Raw genomic sequence first — 20,809 nt, forward strand, 5'->3', positions numbered from 1 at the left:
AAGACCATAAAGTATTCTTGGTGGTGGCAGCGTATGGAGGAATAGTGTGACGGTTCTTGGGAGATCTTGCTCATTTCGAGGCCCTTCCAGGGAGGTAAGCGAGCCAACAGGATAGCAAGAGGCATTAACCCTTTACATACACAAATCACATGCTCACCAGGTGTGCCGTACGCGACACCCCACATTTCTATTCATATGTTTTTATTATTTATTTTGATTTATTACTCATCTTTCATGCCAAGACCTGCTCTATTGTAAGAAGCCAATAAATTACTCCTGTATCAGATGTGGAAGACCTGCAACACTTACCGTTCCTTCCGCCTCCCTTTTCTTTATTCTATAACCCCCTTCCTGCTTCTACTTTATTGAAATGTAAAATGTTATATGAAGAAAAAATAATAATAATAAAAAATAAAAGATATAGCAAACTACTAGATTTGGGCCGAAGATCTGAAAGGAAAGAGTTTGTACAAGTGTATTTCTGGAGACGGTGAATGGGACTACACATGTTGCCCAACTTCTGGATGCCGCTACCAAACCCAAGAAAGGAGCCCTCACCGGGTCAGAACCGGCCCGAGCTTGTAACTCACCTCTGGCATGATTTCGATTTTCTCGTAGCGTCTCTTGAAGGGCAGAGTGAGCACCTCGGCTCTGCGGTAGGACATGGGGGGAGGCTGGCAATCTATCACCAGATCATTGCGGTGAGACTGGGCGGGCGGGGGCTGAGTGTACTGCTCCGGACAAACCACGTGAAGGGGCTGCAGGGGGGGGGGGGGGTAACAGAAAAAAAAAGAGAACAGCAGGAATGAGCTTATAGGGATCCATGTTAATGTGAACGAGAAGCAAGACAAAGTGACACAATGAGAGCTCATTTAGATGTCATTGCCCAGAATCCTTTGCTGCAGTGGAAGCGCAGTATGCTGTGCGATAATGGGGTATGGCAGGTTTGTGGGCCCGGTCCGAGATATGTGAATATGTTTAAAAGTGTTCTTTGTCCTTGCTGTGAGAAAATAAATCTTGTTAACCACGGTGCTGCCAGAGGGCTCAGGTCCCTATGGCGGGCAAACGGGTTAATGTAAACCAAGCCTGTCCAACTCCAGTCCTCGAGGGCCGCAAACAGGCCAGGTTTTCAGGATATCCCTACTTCAGCACAGCTGAACTGACTGAGCCACTAATTGAGCTAGCTGTGCTGAAGTAGGGATATCCTGAAAACCTAGCCTGTTGCCGGCCCTCGGGGACTGGAGTTAGACAGGCCTGATGTAAACCAAAACATTTTGTTCTCTCATCATCCTCCGCTGCACTGTCCGCCTTTTTAATGCTATTAGGCCAGTGCTGCACAGCCTAAACCATAAACAAGGTCACTGGTGCCGGACCTTCACATACCCAAAACAGCCTTTTGTACCCCATTATCAAAAATGGAAAAGAAAATAGCTAATTCAAAGGAACAATAAACCAATAAGAAAATAGCAATGTGCGGGCGCAGGGGTGTACGGGACGCGACAGCAGCTTCCCCGACTGAGGTGTTTGCTTCATTCCTTTTTCATGATCTCTTATATACTTATCGCTCAATCCCTACGAAAATGTGCACCATTGTAGGTCTGTGATGTAGAGTAACACTATACAAGAAGCACAGTGTAGACCGTCAACTGATGTTCACTAAATTGATGTCACTGTATTATGTCAACAATGATGAGGTTGCACTGCGGGAGGTTCGTGTTCATTAAACGAGAAGTTTTTCCTTCGTTGCTCGTAAATGCGTTACACTGTTGTAATGTAACCGGAAACACTAAGATTACTATAAAGTTTCAGTTCAAACGGTGTGTTCAAAATGTCCTTCTTCTGAAACGCGCGTCCGAAGAGAACGCCGCTGTCTGACTGCATCACGGAGAACGCGCTGATCCAGCGGCTCCCGCTCCTGAACGATACGTTGTTTTACGAATGAGTTTCTTCTGTCCTCCTAGCGACCGTCCTTTATCACAGGGGTCCCCAACTCCAGTCCTCAGGGGCCACCAACAGGTCAGGTTTTCAGGCTATCCCGGCTTCAGCACAGGTGGCTCAGTCATTGACTGAGCCGCTGACTGAGCCACCTGTGCTGATGCCGGGATATCCTGAAAACCTGACCTGTTGGTGGGCCTTGAGGACTGGAGTTGAGGACCCCTGCTTTATCGGGAAACATTTTGTGCCAGCGTTTTGGACCAGAATACTTGCCGTCTCAAGAACTTTATAAACGTGCTTATCTTCTCCGCTAAACGCCATTTTGTAACCATGCACTTGATGAGGTCATCACGCGGTCACCAATTCCAAATAATATTTATTAGATTATCAAATAATTCTTAAAAATGGAATAATGTACCGACAGACCGATAATGGCTTCATTACAATGTAGTGATTTTTCTGCAAGATATGACGAAAAATAAAAGGGTTCTGGTTATTTCTGAACAGTGTGGCTGTCGCAACTAGTAAATGTCACTGGTTCTTTCCCCCTTTGCTGACATGTAACCTCCTCCTCATATCACAGCGCTCAGTTTAACCACTACGGCTTTGTAGCATCGAATAAAAATCGTTTGTGTGAAAAAAAATGTGCATACATTATTTGTAATTCAACAACTTGTGAGATTATTGCTCGGGGTGAATACGTCTGCAGACCACTGTTTGCATGTATGCATATATCTACATAACAAAAAGCAGAAGCACATGCCACATAGCGCAATGCCATTTATGACATATAGTGGTTGTTGAAACCATAAAACGCGCACAAATGTAGGTGATAAAAATCGCAGTGTGAATAACCTGATCACAGGGGGAGGCGGACGTGTTTGAAACCGGAATCCCGAGACACAGGTGGGAGAGCAGGGTGGCAAGACACCAGCGGAGTCCGGTGACCCCAGCGGAGGTCAAACCAGATGGACGAACAAGTGGGAGGAAATCAGGACCCGCCGCAGGACATGGCTGTACGCCGTGGAGGGAATCCACAACTGTGTATACAGACGCTGGCAAATGCAAGCCAGCAAACAGCCTGCAGCTCTGTTCAGTCCGCGTAACAGGGGAGGAGCTAGCCGCAGCGTGTGGCGCCGTCGTGGCTAGAGGAGCAAGTCCAATAGAAGAAACCCTGCGCGTTTCGTCGCAACGGTAGCGGCTTCCTCTGGGGATGACATTTTAGTGGTGTGTGAAAGACTATATATAAGCACCGTACACACCTGCCCCTAATTGATGATCACAACGATTAGGTGAAAAAGGCAATCCACTACTGATAATAAAATACGTCAAAGGCTGTAGGGATGTGTAAATACTATAAATTGTGAATTAGGGTAAATTTGCACATTTTCAGTGAAAAATGACCGGGGTATTATAAACTGATGTGTAAGGTCATGTTGCTCATGTGATCTGCGTTTTAAAAAGAAAATTAACTGAAATTTGGTAAACACGGTAAAGTTCCGCTGGTTACGTTGAAATAAATAAATAAATAAATGTGCTACATTTCGCCTTTTTCTTTTAAACAAAAAACCATCCCACTTAATTTTTGCCCATTTCTGTTAATTTTGCATGAAAAATATAAATTAACAAAAATTTTTCAAAAACCGGACTCTGGACAGTTCCCACGTCTCCAAAGAGGAGTTATAAGGAGAAGTTTAAAAATAAAAAATAGGGTGTTGAATGTACTCACAGTACGTAGTATTTCAATACCTGGGAATCTTTTTAGGCTTTGCTGGGTCAATAAAAGTTATCAGAATACCTGCTTTTTATTGAATTTCCAAGGCTATATTTTACATGCAATAAGGTTCAATTAACGCTTCTAATCCCTTCTGGCAAAAACGTTTTAGGAGTTTTAGGAGAGAGTTGATACTTGAAGGCCTCAGCCCTGATTGGGAAGGATGCAGGACTTCCAGGGGGTCCGCACACCTGATCCGTTCACCCAACTGTGGCATGTCCTACTATTATACTATTTGTACTTATACTTGTTTTTCTATTTTATGACTTCGAGACGAACTCCCCTGACGCTTTGAAAATGTCCTACAGTGGCACAGCTGCAGAAAAGGATTCTGGGTAATGTACACCATAACCTCATACGCAGACCTTTACACGTAACATTATTTGCGCTGGAGGACGCGCCGCTGGTCTCACCTGAACTTCTTTAAGCAGCTTTGTCACCTGAATGAAATTCAGCCGAGTGTCAATGGGACAGTAGACACATTTCATAGCCAGCGGCTGGTAAGGCGCCAGTGCATCCAGATAGGAGAAATCGGGCTCTAAATGGGGAGGGAAGGCCACAGTTCAGGGATGTCCAATGTTAGAGGAGTAAATTCATACAGCTGTCAAAGTAACAAAGTAACACACATCTGGATTGTGCCCTTGACCGCTCCTTTTTGACCCACCAGTGAATTAAAGGAGCAGTGAAAGTTCTGCAGAGCTAAGGGTGTGTGCAAACTGGGGGGCGCAACATTTTCTGAGGGGGTGGAGGGGTGCGGCGCTTACAGAGGCCCCCACGCTCTTCCCCACAACATTCAAATGAAATGCCGGGGTAGCGTGCGAGGCCTTCAAATCCCTTCTCGTCTCCGGTGACTTCAGGAGACGCGTCGCCATTTACCGCCGCGGGGTCACGACATCACATGACGTTATGACGTCAGAAAACGCCGGAAAAAGAGGTAAGGGAGGCGAGTGGTGGGGGGGGGGGGGGGTGCTAGCAGGGGGGGAAGGGGGAGAGCAGGCAGGGGACACAGACAAATAAAAGTTTGCACACCCCTGCTGTAGAGTACAGTAGGGAGAACACTGTCAAAATATGGACCTCTCCCCCATCTTCCTTCATGTCAACTAATTTGCTACTCTACGTGTGTGTACTGCTGCTTCTTCTGGTTGCTTTTAATGTCCCACCCTGTGGTGGGATGTGGAAGAGAGGTTTTTAACACCCGTTTCTTCTGTTTTTGTTGCTGATTTTTTTACACTACTGCAGGTGTGCTTATTTGTGTGTTTTGAATTGTTACACTGAGACACACGGATTCCTAAATCACTATCTGCCAGAGAGACTAGCAACACGTTAGGGCAAGAAATTAACCCATCATACAAAAGTATTACTAAACAACAAGAGACAAAAATACTCAATGCTACAGCCAATGTGACAAAATACATAGTTAAATACTTCAGTGTTAGTATTCTCATGAGTAAGGGTCATTTAGTTAAAACCCTTTGGGCAAAGCGTTATACGCCTGCAGCCACATCATGGCATGACCAGTACGCAGGTCCTAACACTACCTGTGACTATTCTCATTTACCTCTGCAGTGGAGGGAGAAAGGCCTTAATAGACCTGTCCTGCACAGGAACAGGGAAACACCTGCTACTTAAAAAGTGGGGTGGGGTGAGCATCAGTCTGCCCACAGCCCCGCAGCGAGAGGGATTAGGCTGCGGTCCCAGTCACTGCTACAGCGCACACCTCGGCGTGCGCTGTGCGTGTGAGCACCGCCCCTCAATGGGGCTGGGCCCAGTACTCACCTTCCCGCTGAAGGTGCAGCCGCGCTGTACTGCCAGTTTTTTTTTTTAACTCAATGGGATTGAGTTCAGAACTGGCGACGGGGGCGTGGCCACGCCCCCGCCGGTGGTTCACCCAATGAGGGCGAACCAGCCGCGTGAGGTCATGACCACGCCCCCGCAAAACCACGACCACGCCCCCTCCCGTCACAATCTCCCTCTCTCCCTAAAGACCGCAGATCGCGGGTAGCGCTGTGCACGCGTCGCGCCCCCCCTCCCCCGCCGGGCGCGTGTCACAGTGATCACTGGGACCGCAGCCTTAGCAGGTGGAGCAGCAGACGCAACACGTGCCAAGCGGATCACGCTGACATGAAATAATGCTGCGTACCGGTGAATATAACCGTGTTGAGGCTGGACTTCCCCCACAATTCCATGAAGTGCACCACATCTCCGAACCGCAGGGTGGGGTGTCCTGTGAACACCACGCAGGGCTGTTTGAAGTCGTTGCTGAAGTCTCCGTGTATGCTGGGATAATGCTTCAGTTTGTTGGTCTGGATTAGCTGGAATAGAAGGGGCATTTTCATATTACATGGCATGCAAGCCATTCCCGGACGTTGCCAGCGGCAATCTGAATATGGACGGGGCAACTAAGATAATCTGCCCAACTTTAATCGTTTCCCCCCCCATTAAGTCGGATTACAAACATTTCCCATTCTTTCAGAAGAAATAACAAATATTTGTGCTCTGAGGATCCATCACCAACATTTAACCGATGCAACATACCACTGCCTTTGGTTCACTTGGTTAATATTTGGGACTTCACCATTCCGACTGACACTTTAATTACCAAGTGCGTCAACATGCTGCTTTGCGGCAACATTGGATAGAGTCACTGCCCACTTTACATGACCTATAGAGCAGTACAGTAGGGGCACTATGATGAGAGAGGTTGAGCAGTACAGTAGGGGCTCTGATGGAGAGGTTGAGCAAAACAGTAAGGGCTCTATGATATGAGATAGGTTGGGCAGTACAGTAGGGGCTCTATGATGGAGAGGTTGAGCAGTACAGTAGGGGCTCTATGATGAGAGAGGTTGAGCAGTACAGTAGGGGCTCTATGATGAGAAAGGTTGAGCAGCACAGTAGGGGCTCTATGATGGAGAGGTTGGGCAGTACAGTAGGGGCTCTATGATGGAGAGGTTGGGCAGTACAGTAGGGGCTCTATGATGGAGAGGTTGAGTAGTACAGTAGGGGCTCTATGATGATAGCGGTTGAGCAGTACAGTAGGGGCTCTATGATATGAGAGAGGTTGAGCAGTACAGTAGGGGCTCTATGATGAGAGAGGTTGAGCAGTACAGTAGGGGCTCTATGATGAGTTGAGCAGTACAGTAGGGGCTCTATGATGAGAGTTGAGCAGTACAGTAGGGGCTCTATGATGAAAGATTGAGCAGTACAGTGGGGGCTCTATGATGAGAGGTTGAGCAGCACAGTAGGGGCTCTATGATGAGAGAGGTTGAGCAGTACAGTAGGGGCTCTATGTTGAGAGAGGTTGAGCAGTACAGTAGGGGCTCTATGATATGAGAGACGTTGAGCAGTACAGTAGGGGCTCTGATATGAGAGAGGTTGAGCAGTACAGTAGGAGCTCTATGATGAGAGAGGTTGAGCAGTACAGTATGGGCTCTATGATGAGAGGTTGAGCAGTACAGTAGGGGCTCAATGATGAGAGGTTGAGCAGTACAGTTGGGGCTCTTTGATGAGAGCGTTGAGCAGTACAGTAGGGGCTCTATGATGAGAGAGGTTGAGCAGTACAGTAGGGGCTCTATAATGAGAGGTTGAGCAGTACAGTAGGGGCTCTATGATGAGAGAGGTTGAGCAGTACAGTAGGGGCTCTATGATGAGAGAGGTTGAGCAGTACAGTGGGGGCTCTATGATGAGAGAGGTTGAGCAGTACAGTAGGGGCTCTATGATGAGAGAGGTTGAGCAGTACAGTGGGGGCTCTATGATGAGAGAGGTTGAGCAGTACAGTGGGGGCTCTATGATGAGAGAGGTTGAGCAGTACAGTAGGGGCTCTATGATATGAGAGAGGTTGAGCAGTACAGTAGGGGCTCTATGATATGAGAGAGGTTGAGCAGTACAGTAGGGGCTCTATGATATGAGAGAGTATGAGCAGCACAGTAGGGGCTCTATGATGGAGAGGTTGAGCAGTACAGTATGGGCTCTATGATGAGGAGATTGCGCAGTACAGTAGGGGCTCTATGATGAGGTTGAGCAGTACAGTAGGGGCTCTATGATGGAGAGGTTGAGCAGTACAGTAGGGGCTCTATGATGGAGAGGTTGAGCAGTACAGTAGGGGCTCTATGATGAGAGAGGTTGAGCAGTACAGTGGGGGGCTCTATGATGAGAGAGGTTGAGCAGTACAGTTGGGGCTCTATGATGAGGAGGTTGCGCAGTACAGTAGGGGCCCTATGATGAGGAGGTTGAGCAGTACAGTTGGGGCTCTATGATGAGGAGGTTGCGCAGTACAGTAGGGGCTCTATGATGAGGAGGTTGAGCAGTACAGTAGGGGCTATATGATATGAGAGAGGTTGAGTAGCACAGTAGGGGCTCTATGATGGAGAGGTTGAGCAGTACAGTAGGGGCTCTATGATGAGAGAGGTTGAGCAGTACAGTGGGGGGCTCTATGATGAGAGAGGTTGAGCAGTACAGTGGGGGGCTCTATGATGAAAGAAGTTGAGCAGTAGAGTAGGGGCTCTATGATATGAGAGAGGTTGAGCAGTACAGTGGGGGCTCTATGATGAGAGGTTGAGCAATACAGTAGGGGCTCTATGATGAGAGAGGTTGAGCAGTACAGTGGGGGCTCTATGATGAGAGAGATTGAGCAGTACAGTAGGGGCTCTATGATGAGAGAGGTTGAGCAGTACAGTGGGGGCTCTATGATGAGAGAGGTTGAGCAGTACAGTTTGGAAAACTTGGATGACATTTGAGATTCCAGTATCCTTCAATGCAAGGGGGGCTTCACTCCAGTTCTCAAGCCCCCAACAGGGCAGGTTTTCAGGTCAAGGCTCAAATGGAATTTCACATTTTATCCAAGAGACAGTTGTAGATTGTGACTAGCTCACATTGACCCAACAGGCCTGGTTTTCAGGATATCCCTGCTTCAGCACAGGTGGCTCAGAGGCTCAGTCTTCGACCAAGCCACTGATTGATCCACCTGTGCTAAAGCAGGGACCAAATGAGCCACCTGTGCTGAAGCAGGGATATCCCGAAACCCTGACCTGTTGGGTCAATGTGAGCTAATCACAATCTACTACTATCTCTAGGATAAAATGTGAAATGCCATTTGAGCCTTGACCGTTGCGATCGTCTCACTTCCCCGACATGTTCTCTTTGGGGTTTCTTCCACGGTTTATTTTTGGTTGTCTTATAACAACTAAAAGGTCGCACAAGACTGTTTTTCCCCCATACAGTTTAGCCTTCCCCCTCCCCCCCGCTCCCAATGTACTGTATCTGTTTACTTCCGATACGTTTGTACTTCCTTATTAAATCCTGCCCATGGTATCAGCCTTGTTTGGTAATGTATGTAAAGGGGATGCTGGGACCCTGCCTGGATTACAGACACCGTGAATCCGATGTCATTGCAAAGTCATGCAATAGCTGGGACTGTCCTACCTCAGCGTGAGGAAAAGGAGGCTCCGGGAGGTACACCTTCGTCTGCTTATTATGACAGAGCCTGGAGGGGAAAAGGGAAACAGGTAGCAGATCTTTCTTTTAGGCACCTCTGATGCCACCTGGTGCTGGACCACATGTATTACACCAGTGGTGCTCAACTCCAGTCCTCAAGCCCCCCCTCCCCCCGACAGGTCAGGTTATCAGGATATCCCAGTTTCTTCGACAGCCACCTGTGCTGAAGCCGGGATATCCTGAAAAGCCGGGATATGTTGACAAGCAGACCTGTTGTTGGCCCTTGTGGCCTGTAGTTGGCCGCCCCTGCTGTAGCACTTACCACTCTGCGAAGATCTGGGAGAATTCGAGGGAGCTGTTGGCCACCGGGGAGATGAAGTAGAAGGGGACGCTGGAGAGTCCTGCGGAGTCGATATACTGATACAGGCACTCCAGGAGGTCGTAGATCACACCGGACGGATAGCATGGCACGAGCACGTTGCCACCACTGCGTATAGTGATAGCTGGTCAGAGAAAAGGAGACGTAGTGAGTAAAGATGAACAAGCAGAGCCTACATGCTTTATAATGGCAGGTGGCACTGTGATTCCGTCAGCTCAAGGGATACTCATTTTATTCACTGGTAATGTCCTTGGGTGAAAAGAAATTGTCACCAGAAAAACCTTTGCCAAAAAAGGCGATCATTAGTGCCATACAAGTACAGTCACCTGAACATTGCATAGCGCATACAACACATGCTGCCGCGGTTATCCTGCTGCATTCATACCTATCCGGGAACAAAGGCAGCAGCTGCAGCATTCCAGTTGCAAAGATGAGAGCGGAGCTAGAACACAGTAGTTGGATGCCTGCTTCTCTGGCACGGAGGGATTTTGGCTGATCTGCAATTACCTACCTAGGTTACTACAGAATTCCCCCACCATACCATCTGGATTAGCGGTGGGTATCTGGGTAAGACCTGTAAGGATGAGGACATCGCTGTTCTTGAGAGACGTTTGGTCCATTGGCTAAAACAGATCAGATTAATTTTTTTTTAAAAAGCATAAAAATGGTCCATTTAAAAATGTTCTCACAATTCCAGTTATGTCTGGGCTGCTAACACACACACACACACACGCTAGTTTAAAAAGGTGTATACGTGTACTATGTATCTGCCACAAAGATACCTAATATTCTAACAAGTGAATAGAATATGAGGGGCAGCCTGAAATATGGCTCTGACCACCCGGTCAGAGAAAGTGCTAGAGGTGAAAGAAGATATATCTCTGGCGCCTATATTGTACCATGCATGGGTACAATGAACAGATCATAAAAATGTATATATAACCAAATATGTATATTGAACAGATCATAAAAATGTATATATAACCAAATATGTATATTTGGTTATATATACATTTTTATGATCTGTTCATTGTACCCATGCATGGTACATTATAGGCGCCAGAGATATATCTTCTTTCACCTGTATGTACATGTACACACACACACACACACGTGTGTATGTACACACATACTAATTAGTGTGTGTATGTACACACACACACACACACACGTGTAGCCATAGGCAAAGCACTGGAAGGAAGGCATTTAGACCCAGCACCTTCCTACGGCCGTACCCTTTGTCCTCGTACGTACGTACGTACGTACGTACGTACGTACAGCTTACTTAGCACTTTACAAAAGACAATACATTACAGGGAATTATAATATAACACATCAGATCAGACAATAGGAAAGGAAATTCCAGCCCCGAAAAGCTTACAATCTAAGTGGTTTGATGGGAAAGTTACAGAGACAGCAGGTGAGGGAATAAGTGCAGTTGTTGGTAGGTGGAACTGTGGGTGTGGAACAGTAGCCATGAGTCCAGGCTATTGGAGAGCTTCATGTAAGAGGTGCCTTTTAAGGTTCGACTTAAAGGTGCTTGGCATATGCCGAGTGTGAGGGAGTTGCACAGGAAAAGGGTACTGGGGGGAAAAAGGTTTAAGGCGCGAGAGAGCAGTCGAGGCAAAAGGGGTGGAAAGAAGACAGTTGTGGGTAGAACGCAGAAGCCGAACAGGGGCATAACGAGAGATCAAAGTTGATATGTAGGAAGGAGCAGATGAGTGGAGTGGCCTTAAAAGGTAAAGAGGAGAACTTAGTGGGTGAAACTTGATGGGAAGCCATGAGAGGGATTTAAGGAGATAAGCAGAGACTGTTCTAGGAGAATGTGAAATTATTCTAGCAGCAGAATTTTGGATTGATTGCCGGGAAGAAAGCTCTGTGGCAGGGAGGCCTGTTAGCAGCACGTTACAATAATGCAGGCGGGAGAGGATTAGGGCATGCGTTAGAGTTTTAGCAGGAGCGGGACTGAGGCAAGAGCGGATCTTAGCAATATTACGGAGGAAGAAGCAACACATTTTAGCCATGCCGTGAATGTGAATGGAGAAGAAAAGGGGAGAGTCGATGTCAAGCCTACGCATTATGCTTTGGCGACAGGATAGCTGATAGAACCGTTTATAGTGATGGAAAAAGGTGATATTGGGCCAGGTTTAGGGGGAAACATGAACGAGCTCAGTTTTAGCCATATTAAGCCAGGAGGCCATCAGAGACTTGGGAGTGGATTGCAGGTGTGGGGGAGAGGGTAGAAAGATATACAGGCATACCCTGCTCTAAGGACACTCACTTTAAGTACACTCGCGAGTAAGTACATATCGCTCAATAGGCAAACGGCAGCTCACGCATGCGCCTGTCAGCACGTCCTGAACAGCAATACCAGCTCCCTACCTGTACCGAAGCTGTGCGCAAGCGGGGAGACTATAGAGCCTGTTACACATGTCTTATTTACATCAGTTATGCACGTATAGGACGATTGCAGTACAGTACATGCATCGATAAGTGGGGAAAATGTAGTGCTTCACTTTAAGTACATTTTCGCTTTACATACATGCTCCGGTCCCATTGCGTACGTTAATGTGGGGTATGCCTGTATCTGCTTATCTGCATAGAGATGATGCCTGAGGCCAAAAAAGAGTTGATGAGGTCATCAAATGATAGTGTGTAGAGAGAGAGAGAAAAGGAGAGGTCCCAGAACAGAGCGCCGAGGTAGACCAACAGGAAGACCAACAGAAGAGTAAGACACGTTAGCAACAGACAGAACATGTGCGATGGGCGAGGTGAGATGAGATACAGGATAGATCTTTGTTGCGGATGCCAAGAGTATAGAATATGAAGGAGAAGAGAGTGATCTGACAGTATAGAAGGCAGCAGAGGGATCGAGCAGGATTAGTAGGGGAAAATTACCATGGGATTTGGCTTCATGTAGATCATTGGCTACTTTTGTGAGCACAGTCTCTGAAGAGTGAGCTGCATGAAAGCCGGATTGTAAAGAGTCCGGGAGGGCATGGGAAATAAGAAAGTAGATCATATGGGAGAACAGGAGACGTTCTAACAGTTTGGAGGCAAAAGACAAGAAGGATACTGGGCGGTAGTTAGTAAGGCACGTAGGGTCATGGGTGCAAAGGAATGGGCTGCTGCCTTAAAAAGGTAGCGCAAGCAGATCCCTAGAGGCTGCTAGTTTTTGGACTGAGCTCGCACCCCGAGAAGGACAGAAGCAGAGTGCAGGTACTGTCACTGGCACAAGCTCACACCCCCTGAGAAGGACAGAAGCAGAGTGCAGGTACTGTCGATAGCACAAGCTCACACACCCTGAGAAGGGCAGGAGCAGAGTGCAGGTACTGTCCCTAGCACAAGCTCACACACCCTGAGAAGGACAGAAGCAGAGTGCAGGTACTGTCGCTGGCACAAGCTCACACACCCTGAGGACAATGCAGGTACTGTCCCTAGCACAAGCTCACACACCCTGAGAAGGACAGAAGCAGAGTGCAGGTACTGTCGCTGGCACAAGCTCACACACCCTGAGGACAATGCAGGTACTGTCCCTAGTACAAGCTCACACACCCTGAGAAGGACAGAAGCAGAGTGCAGGTACTGTCCCTAGCACAAGCTCACACCCTGAGAAGGACAGAAGCAGAGTGCAGGTACTGTCGCTGGCACAAGCTCACAACCTGAGAAGGACAGAAGCAGAGTGCAGGTACTGTCGCTGGCACAAGCTCACACCCGGAGAAGGACAGGAGCAGAGTGCAGGTACACTGGCGACACACTTTATTCGAGCACGGCTAGTCCCGCGAATTCGGGTATACTCGGGTGTATTCAGGTTTCTGATATTTTTCAGCCAGAGTGCATTGCGTTATTTTCCGGCAGGAATTTAAGCTTTTTATTCCGGCTGGTTACAATACTGCAATGCCGTCAAAATACACATGGTGGCGCTTGCGAGCTATTCTCTGTGAAGCCGTCCCCTATAATGAATTGTAATGCAGTATATATATATATATATATATATATATATATATATACTGTATAACAACAACCCCTGTAAGCCCTAACATACAGTACTGTACTGTACTGTATATGCACATACATAAATGATACTACAGTACTGTATGGGCGGCGGGGGCGAGATGTGTTTGCAGCAGAGAGAGATCCGCTGCTCTCTCTCTGCGCAAACATCCACACATTAAAAATTATTTGAAATACATTTTTATTGATAGTGTAGATGTGCAGGGGGTCTCCGGAGCTGAACCGCGGTGGTTTTAGGTCTGGGGACCCCGTGCCCCCCGAGATACAGGCCCCTTTATGGGGTGCCGGTATCCAGCTCTGCGTTAAAAGCCCCGATCACGTGACCGCGGCCTGTAAACCAAGCAGAGCAGAGGGATACCGGCACCCCCTAAAGGGGCCTGTATCTCGGGGGGCACGGGGTCCCCAGACCTGAAACCTGTGCGCTTCTGCTCTGGAGACCCCCTGCACATGTACACTATCAATAAAACACATACAATATACAGTATAAATAAACACTCGTTCTTTACCTTAGCGTCTATGCGCTATGGTAAAGAAGCATCATTTCTGTATTTTAATAATATTGTACAGTGAGCAGGGGGTTCCCTGAGCCAGAAATTAATGCTCAGGGAACCCCCCTGCTCCTGATCAATATTATTAAAAATACGGAAAATGCTGCGTCATTACCATAGCGGATAGCCGCTAAGGCAATGAAGGGGTTAACCCACCGTGCCCGCTTTATTGTGTGTAGTGGGGATGGGTGAGGGGGGTATTTGGCCCTTGGTGTGAGTTTAGGACTTGCGGGAGGGGGGGGGGGTTGCGGGTGCACTTAACCCCTTCACGATCGTAGCAGTTAATACCGCTACGGTCATGAAGGGGTTAAGCCCTCCCGCTACCCCACCCCCCCCCCCCCCGCAAGCCCTCCCCAACCATCGTTGGGGCGAATACCCCATTCACCCACCCTCCCGCTACCCACAATAAAAAAATACACACACACAGCAGCCGCCAAAAAATAAATAAATAAATGACAATAAATACATTGGAAATACATTTTTATTGATAGTGTAGATGTGCAGGGGGTCTCCGGAGCTGAACCGCGGTGGTTTTAGGTCTGGGGACCCCGTGCCCCCCGAGATACAGGCCCCTTTAGGGGGTGCCGGTAGCCCTCTGCTTGGTTTAAAGGTCCCGATCACGTGATCGCGGCCTGTAAACCAAGCAGAGCAGAGGGATACCGGCACCCCCTAAAGGGGCCTGTATCTCGGGGGGCACGGGGTCCCCAGACCTAAAACCACCGCGGTTCAGCTCCGGAGACCCCCTGCACATGTACACTATCAATAAAAATGTATTTCAAATGTATTTATTGTCATTTATTTATTTATTTATTTATATTTATTTATTAATTGTGCTGCTGCTGCTGCAAGTCGTAAACTCACACCAAGGGCCAAACACCCCCCTCAACCCCAATAAAAAAAATTCACGCACAGCAGCCCCACAATTAATAAATAAATCTAAATAAATAAATAAATAAAATCTATGTAAAACCCCCTCCCCCTATTCTCGCTTTTAAAACGCCCTGCCTTCTCTCTAATCTATGTAAAAAAAACCTCCCCCTATCCCCCTATCCCCCTATTGTGTGTGTGCGTTAAGCTTCCCTGCAAGCTATGTAAAAAAAACCTCCCCCTATTGTGTGTGTGTTTAAATCTGTCTGGCCTGTGTTTCTGAGTGCTGAGTGCTCTGCGTTTAAAGGTCCCGATCACGTGATCGCGGCCTGTAAACCAAGCAGAGCAGAGGGATACCGGCACCCCCTAAAGGGGCCTGTATCTCGGGGGGCACGGGGTCCCCAGACCTGAAACCTGTGCGCTTCAGCTCCGGAGACCCCCTGCACATGTACACTATCAATAAAAATGTATTTCAAATGTATTTATTGTCATTTATTTATTTATTTATTTATATTTATTTATTAATTGTGCTGCTGCTGCTGCAAGTCGTAAACTCACACCAAGGGCCAAACACCCCCCTCACCCCCAATAAAAAAAATTCACGCACAGCAGCCCCACAATTAATAAATAAATCTAAATAAATAAATAAATAAAATCTATGTAAAACCCCCTCCCCCTATTCTCGCTTTTAAAACGCCCTGCCTTCTCTCTAATCTATGTAAAAAAAACCTCCCCCTATCCCCCTATCCCCCTATTGTGTGTGTGCGTTAAGCTTCCCTGCAAGCTATGTAAAAAAAACCTCCCCCTATTGTGTGTGTGTTTAAATCTGTCTGGCCTGTGTTTCTGAGTGCTGAGTGCTCTGCGTTTAACCAAGCAGAGCAGAGGGATACCGGCACCCCCTAAAGGGGCCTGTATCTCGGGGGGCACGGGGTCCCCAGACCTAAAACCACCGCGGTTCAGCTCCGGAGACCCCCTGCACATGTACACTATCAATAAAAATGTATTTCAAATGTATTTATTGTCATTTATTTATTTATTTATTTATATTTATTTATTAATTGTGCTGCTGCTGCTGCAAGTCGTAAACTCACACCAAGGGCCAAACACCCCCCTCACCCCCAATAAAAAAAATTCACGCACAGCAGCCCCACAATTAATAAATAAATCTAAATAAATAAATAAATAAAGACATGAAGAGAAATAAATATATACTGTACAGTATATACACTGTATATATATATATATATATATATATATATATATATATATATATATATATATATACAGTATACATATATACACTGTGTATATATACTGTATATATATATATATATATATATATATATATATATATATATATATATATACATACTGTATGTGAGTGAAAAGAGAAAAAAGTAACCCGTATGGGAGCACTCAGGTATGCAATTGATATATTTGTTTATTTATTTGACACAGTGCAAAAAGGGATGAATAAACAGTACATGATTTAAAAACACTTAAAAAAGAGGCATGGACCCTTAAACACTAATGAACAGCACTAGGGAACGACACACACTGTCAACCCTAAACATGAAAAGGATAGTGACTCAAAAAACACTAGGGAGAATCAAAGTGAATCACAATACAGTAGGTTACTGGGTTTAAAGGCACCTACAGTATACAACGCTAAGGATAATGCACACTACAATACCAAAAAGTATTTTAACCAAGCAAGTAAACCAAAATCAATATATACTGTAAGTAACAACCAGAAAAGACAATTTAAAACCAAACTAACCCTTACAATACCAAGGATTACATCTATCTAATTGTAAAAAACCTTATACAGTACATTATACACAGCATTGTTTAAAAACCCCTTCCCCCCTAATGTTTGTGTTAAGCAGATTACACTGAAGGGAGAGAGATATAAAGGCCTAAAGCCCCTTCCCCCCCTAATGTTTCTGTTAAGTAGATTACACTGAAGGGAGAGAGATATAAAGGCCTAAAGCCCCTTCCCCCCTAATGTTTGTGTTAAGCAGATTACACTGAAGGGAGAGAGATATAAAGGCCTAAAGCCCCTTCCCCCCCTAATGTTTCTGTTAAGTAGATTACACTGAAGGGAGAGAGATATAAAGGCCTAAAGCCTTACCTGCATTGGTAAACCCTCCCTGCATTGGTAAACCCTCCCTGCATTGATGTCGTGTAGTGTACAGTACAGTATGTAAATGTGGGGAGGAGGGGGGCCCAATGTGCATAATGTACTGTGAGGTCTAACCACCCTCACCCCCTACCCACATACTGTACCGTTACCCCCCCCCCCCCCCCCCATCCTGGCCATGGCCCCTCACGCACAGCAGCTCCACAATTAATAAATAAATCTAAATAAATACAGTACATGAAGAGAAATAAATATATACTTTATATATAAATGTGAGTTTATAACTAAAATAAAGAATATTATTTCTAGGGGCCCTAGAACAGAAGTTCCCACGCCAATTTCGCGCTCATTGCTCTTTTTTTTGCTCTTTTTTTACAATGTTGCTGGTCTTGCGGCTTTGCAGTATGCAAGCAAAAAGCGCAGTGTATGAAGTCTGGGTGAGCGCTTTCCACATTTGATGCCTACGGCACCTTCCCATTTCTACACACTTCAATACCTGCACAGTTGGTAGCGCTTTCCATCCCAGCTACCATTCTGGATTTTCACCTCTCACAGGCCATTCTTGCCCGAGTCTGTCCTATCAGACAGGGGCATTAACCTGTATCCACACCACCTGGACAATTTCTCTCTGTCAGAGACTTGTGCTATTTATTTTATATATTTTTGTGTAATTATTCATGCAAATTTATGCTCATTTCATATGTGGTTTTCAACATAAAGTGGCTGCTGGGCCTGATCCTAACTCATACAGTATACAGTAGCGCTTCCCTGTTTGTTAGTTTATTGCAAGCAAAAAGCAGTTTGTAGTACTGAGTGTGAGATAAATTACTGTATTTATCAGTGTTGTTCAAAGAGAGTTGATCAGAAGGATTCCCCTTATATACAGTACGTAGAATTAATAAAATTGTATTATTTTCCGATATCCGCAGTGATTCTGGTCAACCTGACAGATTTTTAGTAATACAGTATACTGTACTGCAAGACCATGTGTTGTCTACCTTTTACTACAGTATACTGTACTGTATGAATGACAATAGAGTGCTGTATACTTTATAAGGGGAATCCTTCTGATCAATTCTCTTTGATCAATACTGATAAATACAGTATCATATTTATACCCCTTTAGCACCTGTCGTTCCATCCTATGCACCCATTTACTGTACAATGGTGATTGCGGTCGTATTCACGTACTTTATGTGAGATAAATTAACCAGTTCTTTTATTGCTGAAGTCGCCACAAAATACTTTTATTTACAAATACAGTACAATACAATGGTGAAACATTTCAAGTTAACAGCAATTCAAAACATCAACACACAATAATACATACTTTACAGTACTGTATACTGTACTAGTATATTTGGGCCTTGTCTTTGGGGGTTTATTAATGCAATTATTAGGGTGACCTGGCGTTGGAAATACTGACACAGTACAATCCTACAGTACAGCTACACCACCCACCCCCTCCCTTAGAGTTTTTAATCCCTCCCTGGCCAAGCATCAATCGTCTGGCTAATCCAATCCAAGCCATTGTTTTGTTAAACTGGCCCTGGGCTGTTCAGAACAGCCACTGCTTCTAAATTACTGAAAATATACAGGATAAATATACAGTGATGTGAAATAATCCTTTCTGTGTGTCTGAGAGTGTTGAAAGTCACCAGGTCCTCATCTAGTAGAGTACATTCTCGAATACCTTTAGAATAAAAATACAGTATATATAAATATACAGTATAAATATTGCACAGTATACTGTAATGTTAAATAACCCATCCTGTTCTTTTTCCCTTCATACTGTAACAGTATCCTCATTGTGTCTGCGGTACAGTAGTTCATTGAGAGAGGAGAGGTTTTGTGTACATCATTACTGCTGTTTATATACTGTACATTTGACTGCACAAGCAGATTTGACGAACACAAGGCCCCCCCTCCCCTCTGGTGCACCCTTTTTCCTGGAACGACAAGAAAACAAAAACTTTGTTCAGTTACTGTACTGTACTGTATGTGCGTACTGTATTATGGTAGACCTACTGTACAGTAGGTGGCTGGTGCAGCTTTCTCTGGAAAGAAAAAATGGAGCAGTTAGTAGGCAGTTACTGTAGTATGTCAAACTAGTCTACTGTACTGTATACTGGAACTACTGTAAACTCTGACTATTGGGAAAGCTAAAATCTGTGCCATACTTACCTGTATCATAGTGTACCTACTGTACAATACTACAGCACTGTACTACTTTCCTGATGCTTGTCCATTGCGCGCGATGACAATGGGCAACACAGTGGCAATATGGTCTATATATTTATTGCATCGTTCCTCGGTGAGTACATCGTTCCAAAAACTCATTATGGCTGTATACAACTCGTCCTTCTTGGAGGGTTTCGCCACTTTACGGATGTGGTCCTTCAGATGATGCCAGACCATTTCGATCGGATTGAAGTCTGGTGATCTGTGATTGGAAAGAAAGGACAATTAGTTTAAGAGATACAGTACACAGTAAAAACAGTGGGGAACATATAAATGGGACACGGTCTACTACACTTACTCCGCTGGCGTCTTCACCCAGTTGATGCCGCGCTCAAGGATATGCGCCGTCGACGCGGTGTGCTTGGGATCATTGTCCTGGTAAAAGCGATGACCATTGGGAAAGTCTTGTGTGATGTATCGCACTATCACGGGCACAATGTTGTCTTGGAAGAAATCTTTATTCATGATTCCTATAGCAAGAAAAGAAAAGTGCTCAATAGTACAGTACAGTGCATACGGTAAGGCAACACTAGTCAAGTACAGTGCATTAGGCGGCATTATATTTGAGAAATTGTACCTTCAAAGACGACAATGCATCCCGGTCCACGCCTAGAGATGGCACCCCACACATGCAGCTTCACAGGGTGTTTTGGCCGTGGCTTCAAAGTTATGCGGCCTTTTTTGTGGAACGCAAATCTTGCAAATCTCTCCAGCGACACAGTAGACTCATCAGTGAAGATGCAATCCTGGAAAGTCTCACCGCTGTCGATCCATGCCTGGGCCTGGAGCACTCTTTTGATTTTGTTTGCGTCCCGTATCATGGGGTACGCTCTGTAATGACAATGAATAAAAAATGTTAGCGTCACAGCGCAGTACAGTTTGCAAAACAACATTTTTACTTTACAGTACAGTACCTCCTGTACTGTCCACTACTAACCTCACACGTCCATATTTCCATCCAATTCTGCGTCTCATCTTCTTTATGCTGCTCTCGGATACAGTCAGATTGTGGTTTTCCTGAAGAGTGTTTTTAACCCTTAATGCGCTCCTCTCATCATTCTCCTCACTTATTCTGTCCACCAGAAGAGTAGTCTCCCTACAATGCAAAGAAATTATATTGTGTTATTAATATGCAGCAATATAAAATGTATACTGTATACTGTACATGTAATGTTGTAATATACAGTAAATATAAATATACAAAAAATGTATACTGCTGTACTATAAATATAAATAGACAAAATATACAGTATACAGTACTGTTGTAATATAAATATACTATATAAATATTCCGTTGTCAGATGAATTGCAATATACCAAAAGTGTATACTGCTGCACAAAAAATATAAATTGACCACACATACAGTACACTACAGTATATACTGTTGTAATATAATAAATATACTATATAAATACGGTATACTGTTGTTATATCATAATAAATACACATCATATACTGTATATTCCGTTGTCAGATG

General features: G+C 45.4%; 1 protein-coding gene across 2 annotated transcripts in view; it reads right to left on the minus strand.

Moving 5' to 3' along the window:
• INTS9 (integrator complex subunit 9) overlaps positions 1–20,809 on the minus strand; it is an 83,556-nt gene that overhangs the window by 17,869 nt on the left and 44,878 nt on the right. For both annotated transcript variants that reach the window (XM_075598670.1, XM_075598669.1), the window contains exons 9-14: positions 10,030–10,141; positions 9,462–9,642; positions 9,128–9,188; positions 5,850–6,021; positions 4,123–4,247; positions 591–758 (exon numbers count right to left, since the gene is read on the minus strand). In XM_075598670.1, coding sequence (XP_075454785.1) covers positions 591–758; positions 4,123–4,247; positions 5,850–6,021; positions 9,128–9,188; positions 9,462–9,642; positions 10,030–10,141 — 819 coding nt within the window. The remainder of the gene's footprint in view (positions 1–590; positions 759–4,122; positions 4,248–5,849; positions 6,022–9,127; positions 9,189–9,461; positions 9,643–10,029; positions 10,142–20,809) is intronic.

The sequence above is a fragment of the Ascaphus truei genome, chromosome 4, assembly GCF_040206685.1.
Source record: "Ascaphus truei isolate aAscTru1 chromosome 4, aAscTru1.hap1, whole genome shotgun sequence".
Classification (NCBI taxonomy): Eukaryota; Metazoa; Chordata; class Amphibia; order Anura; family Ascaphidae; genus Ascaphus; species Ascaphus truei.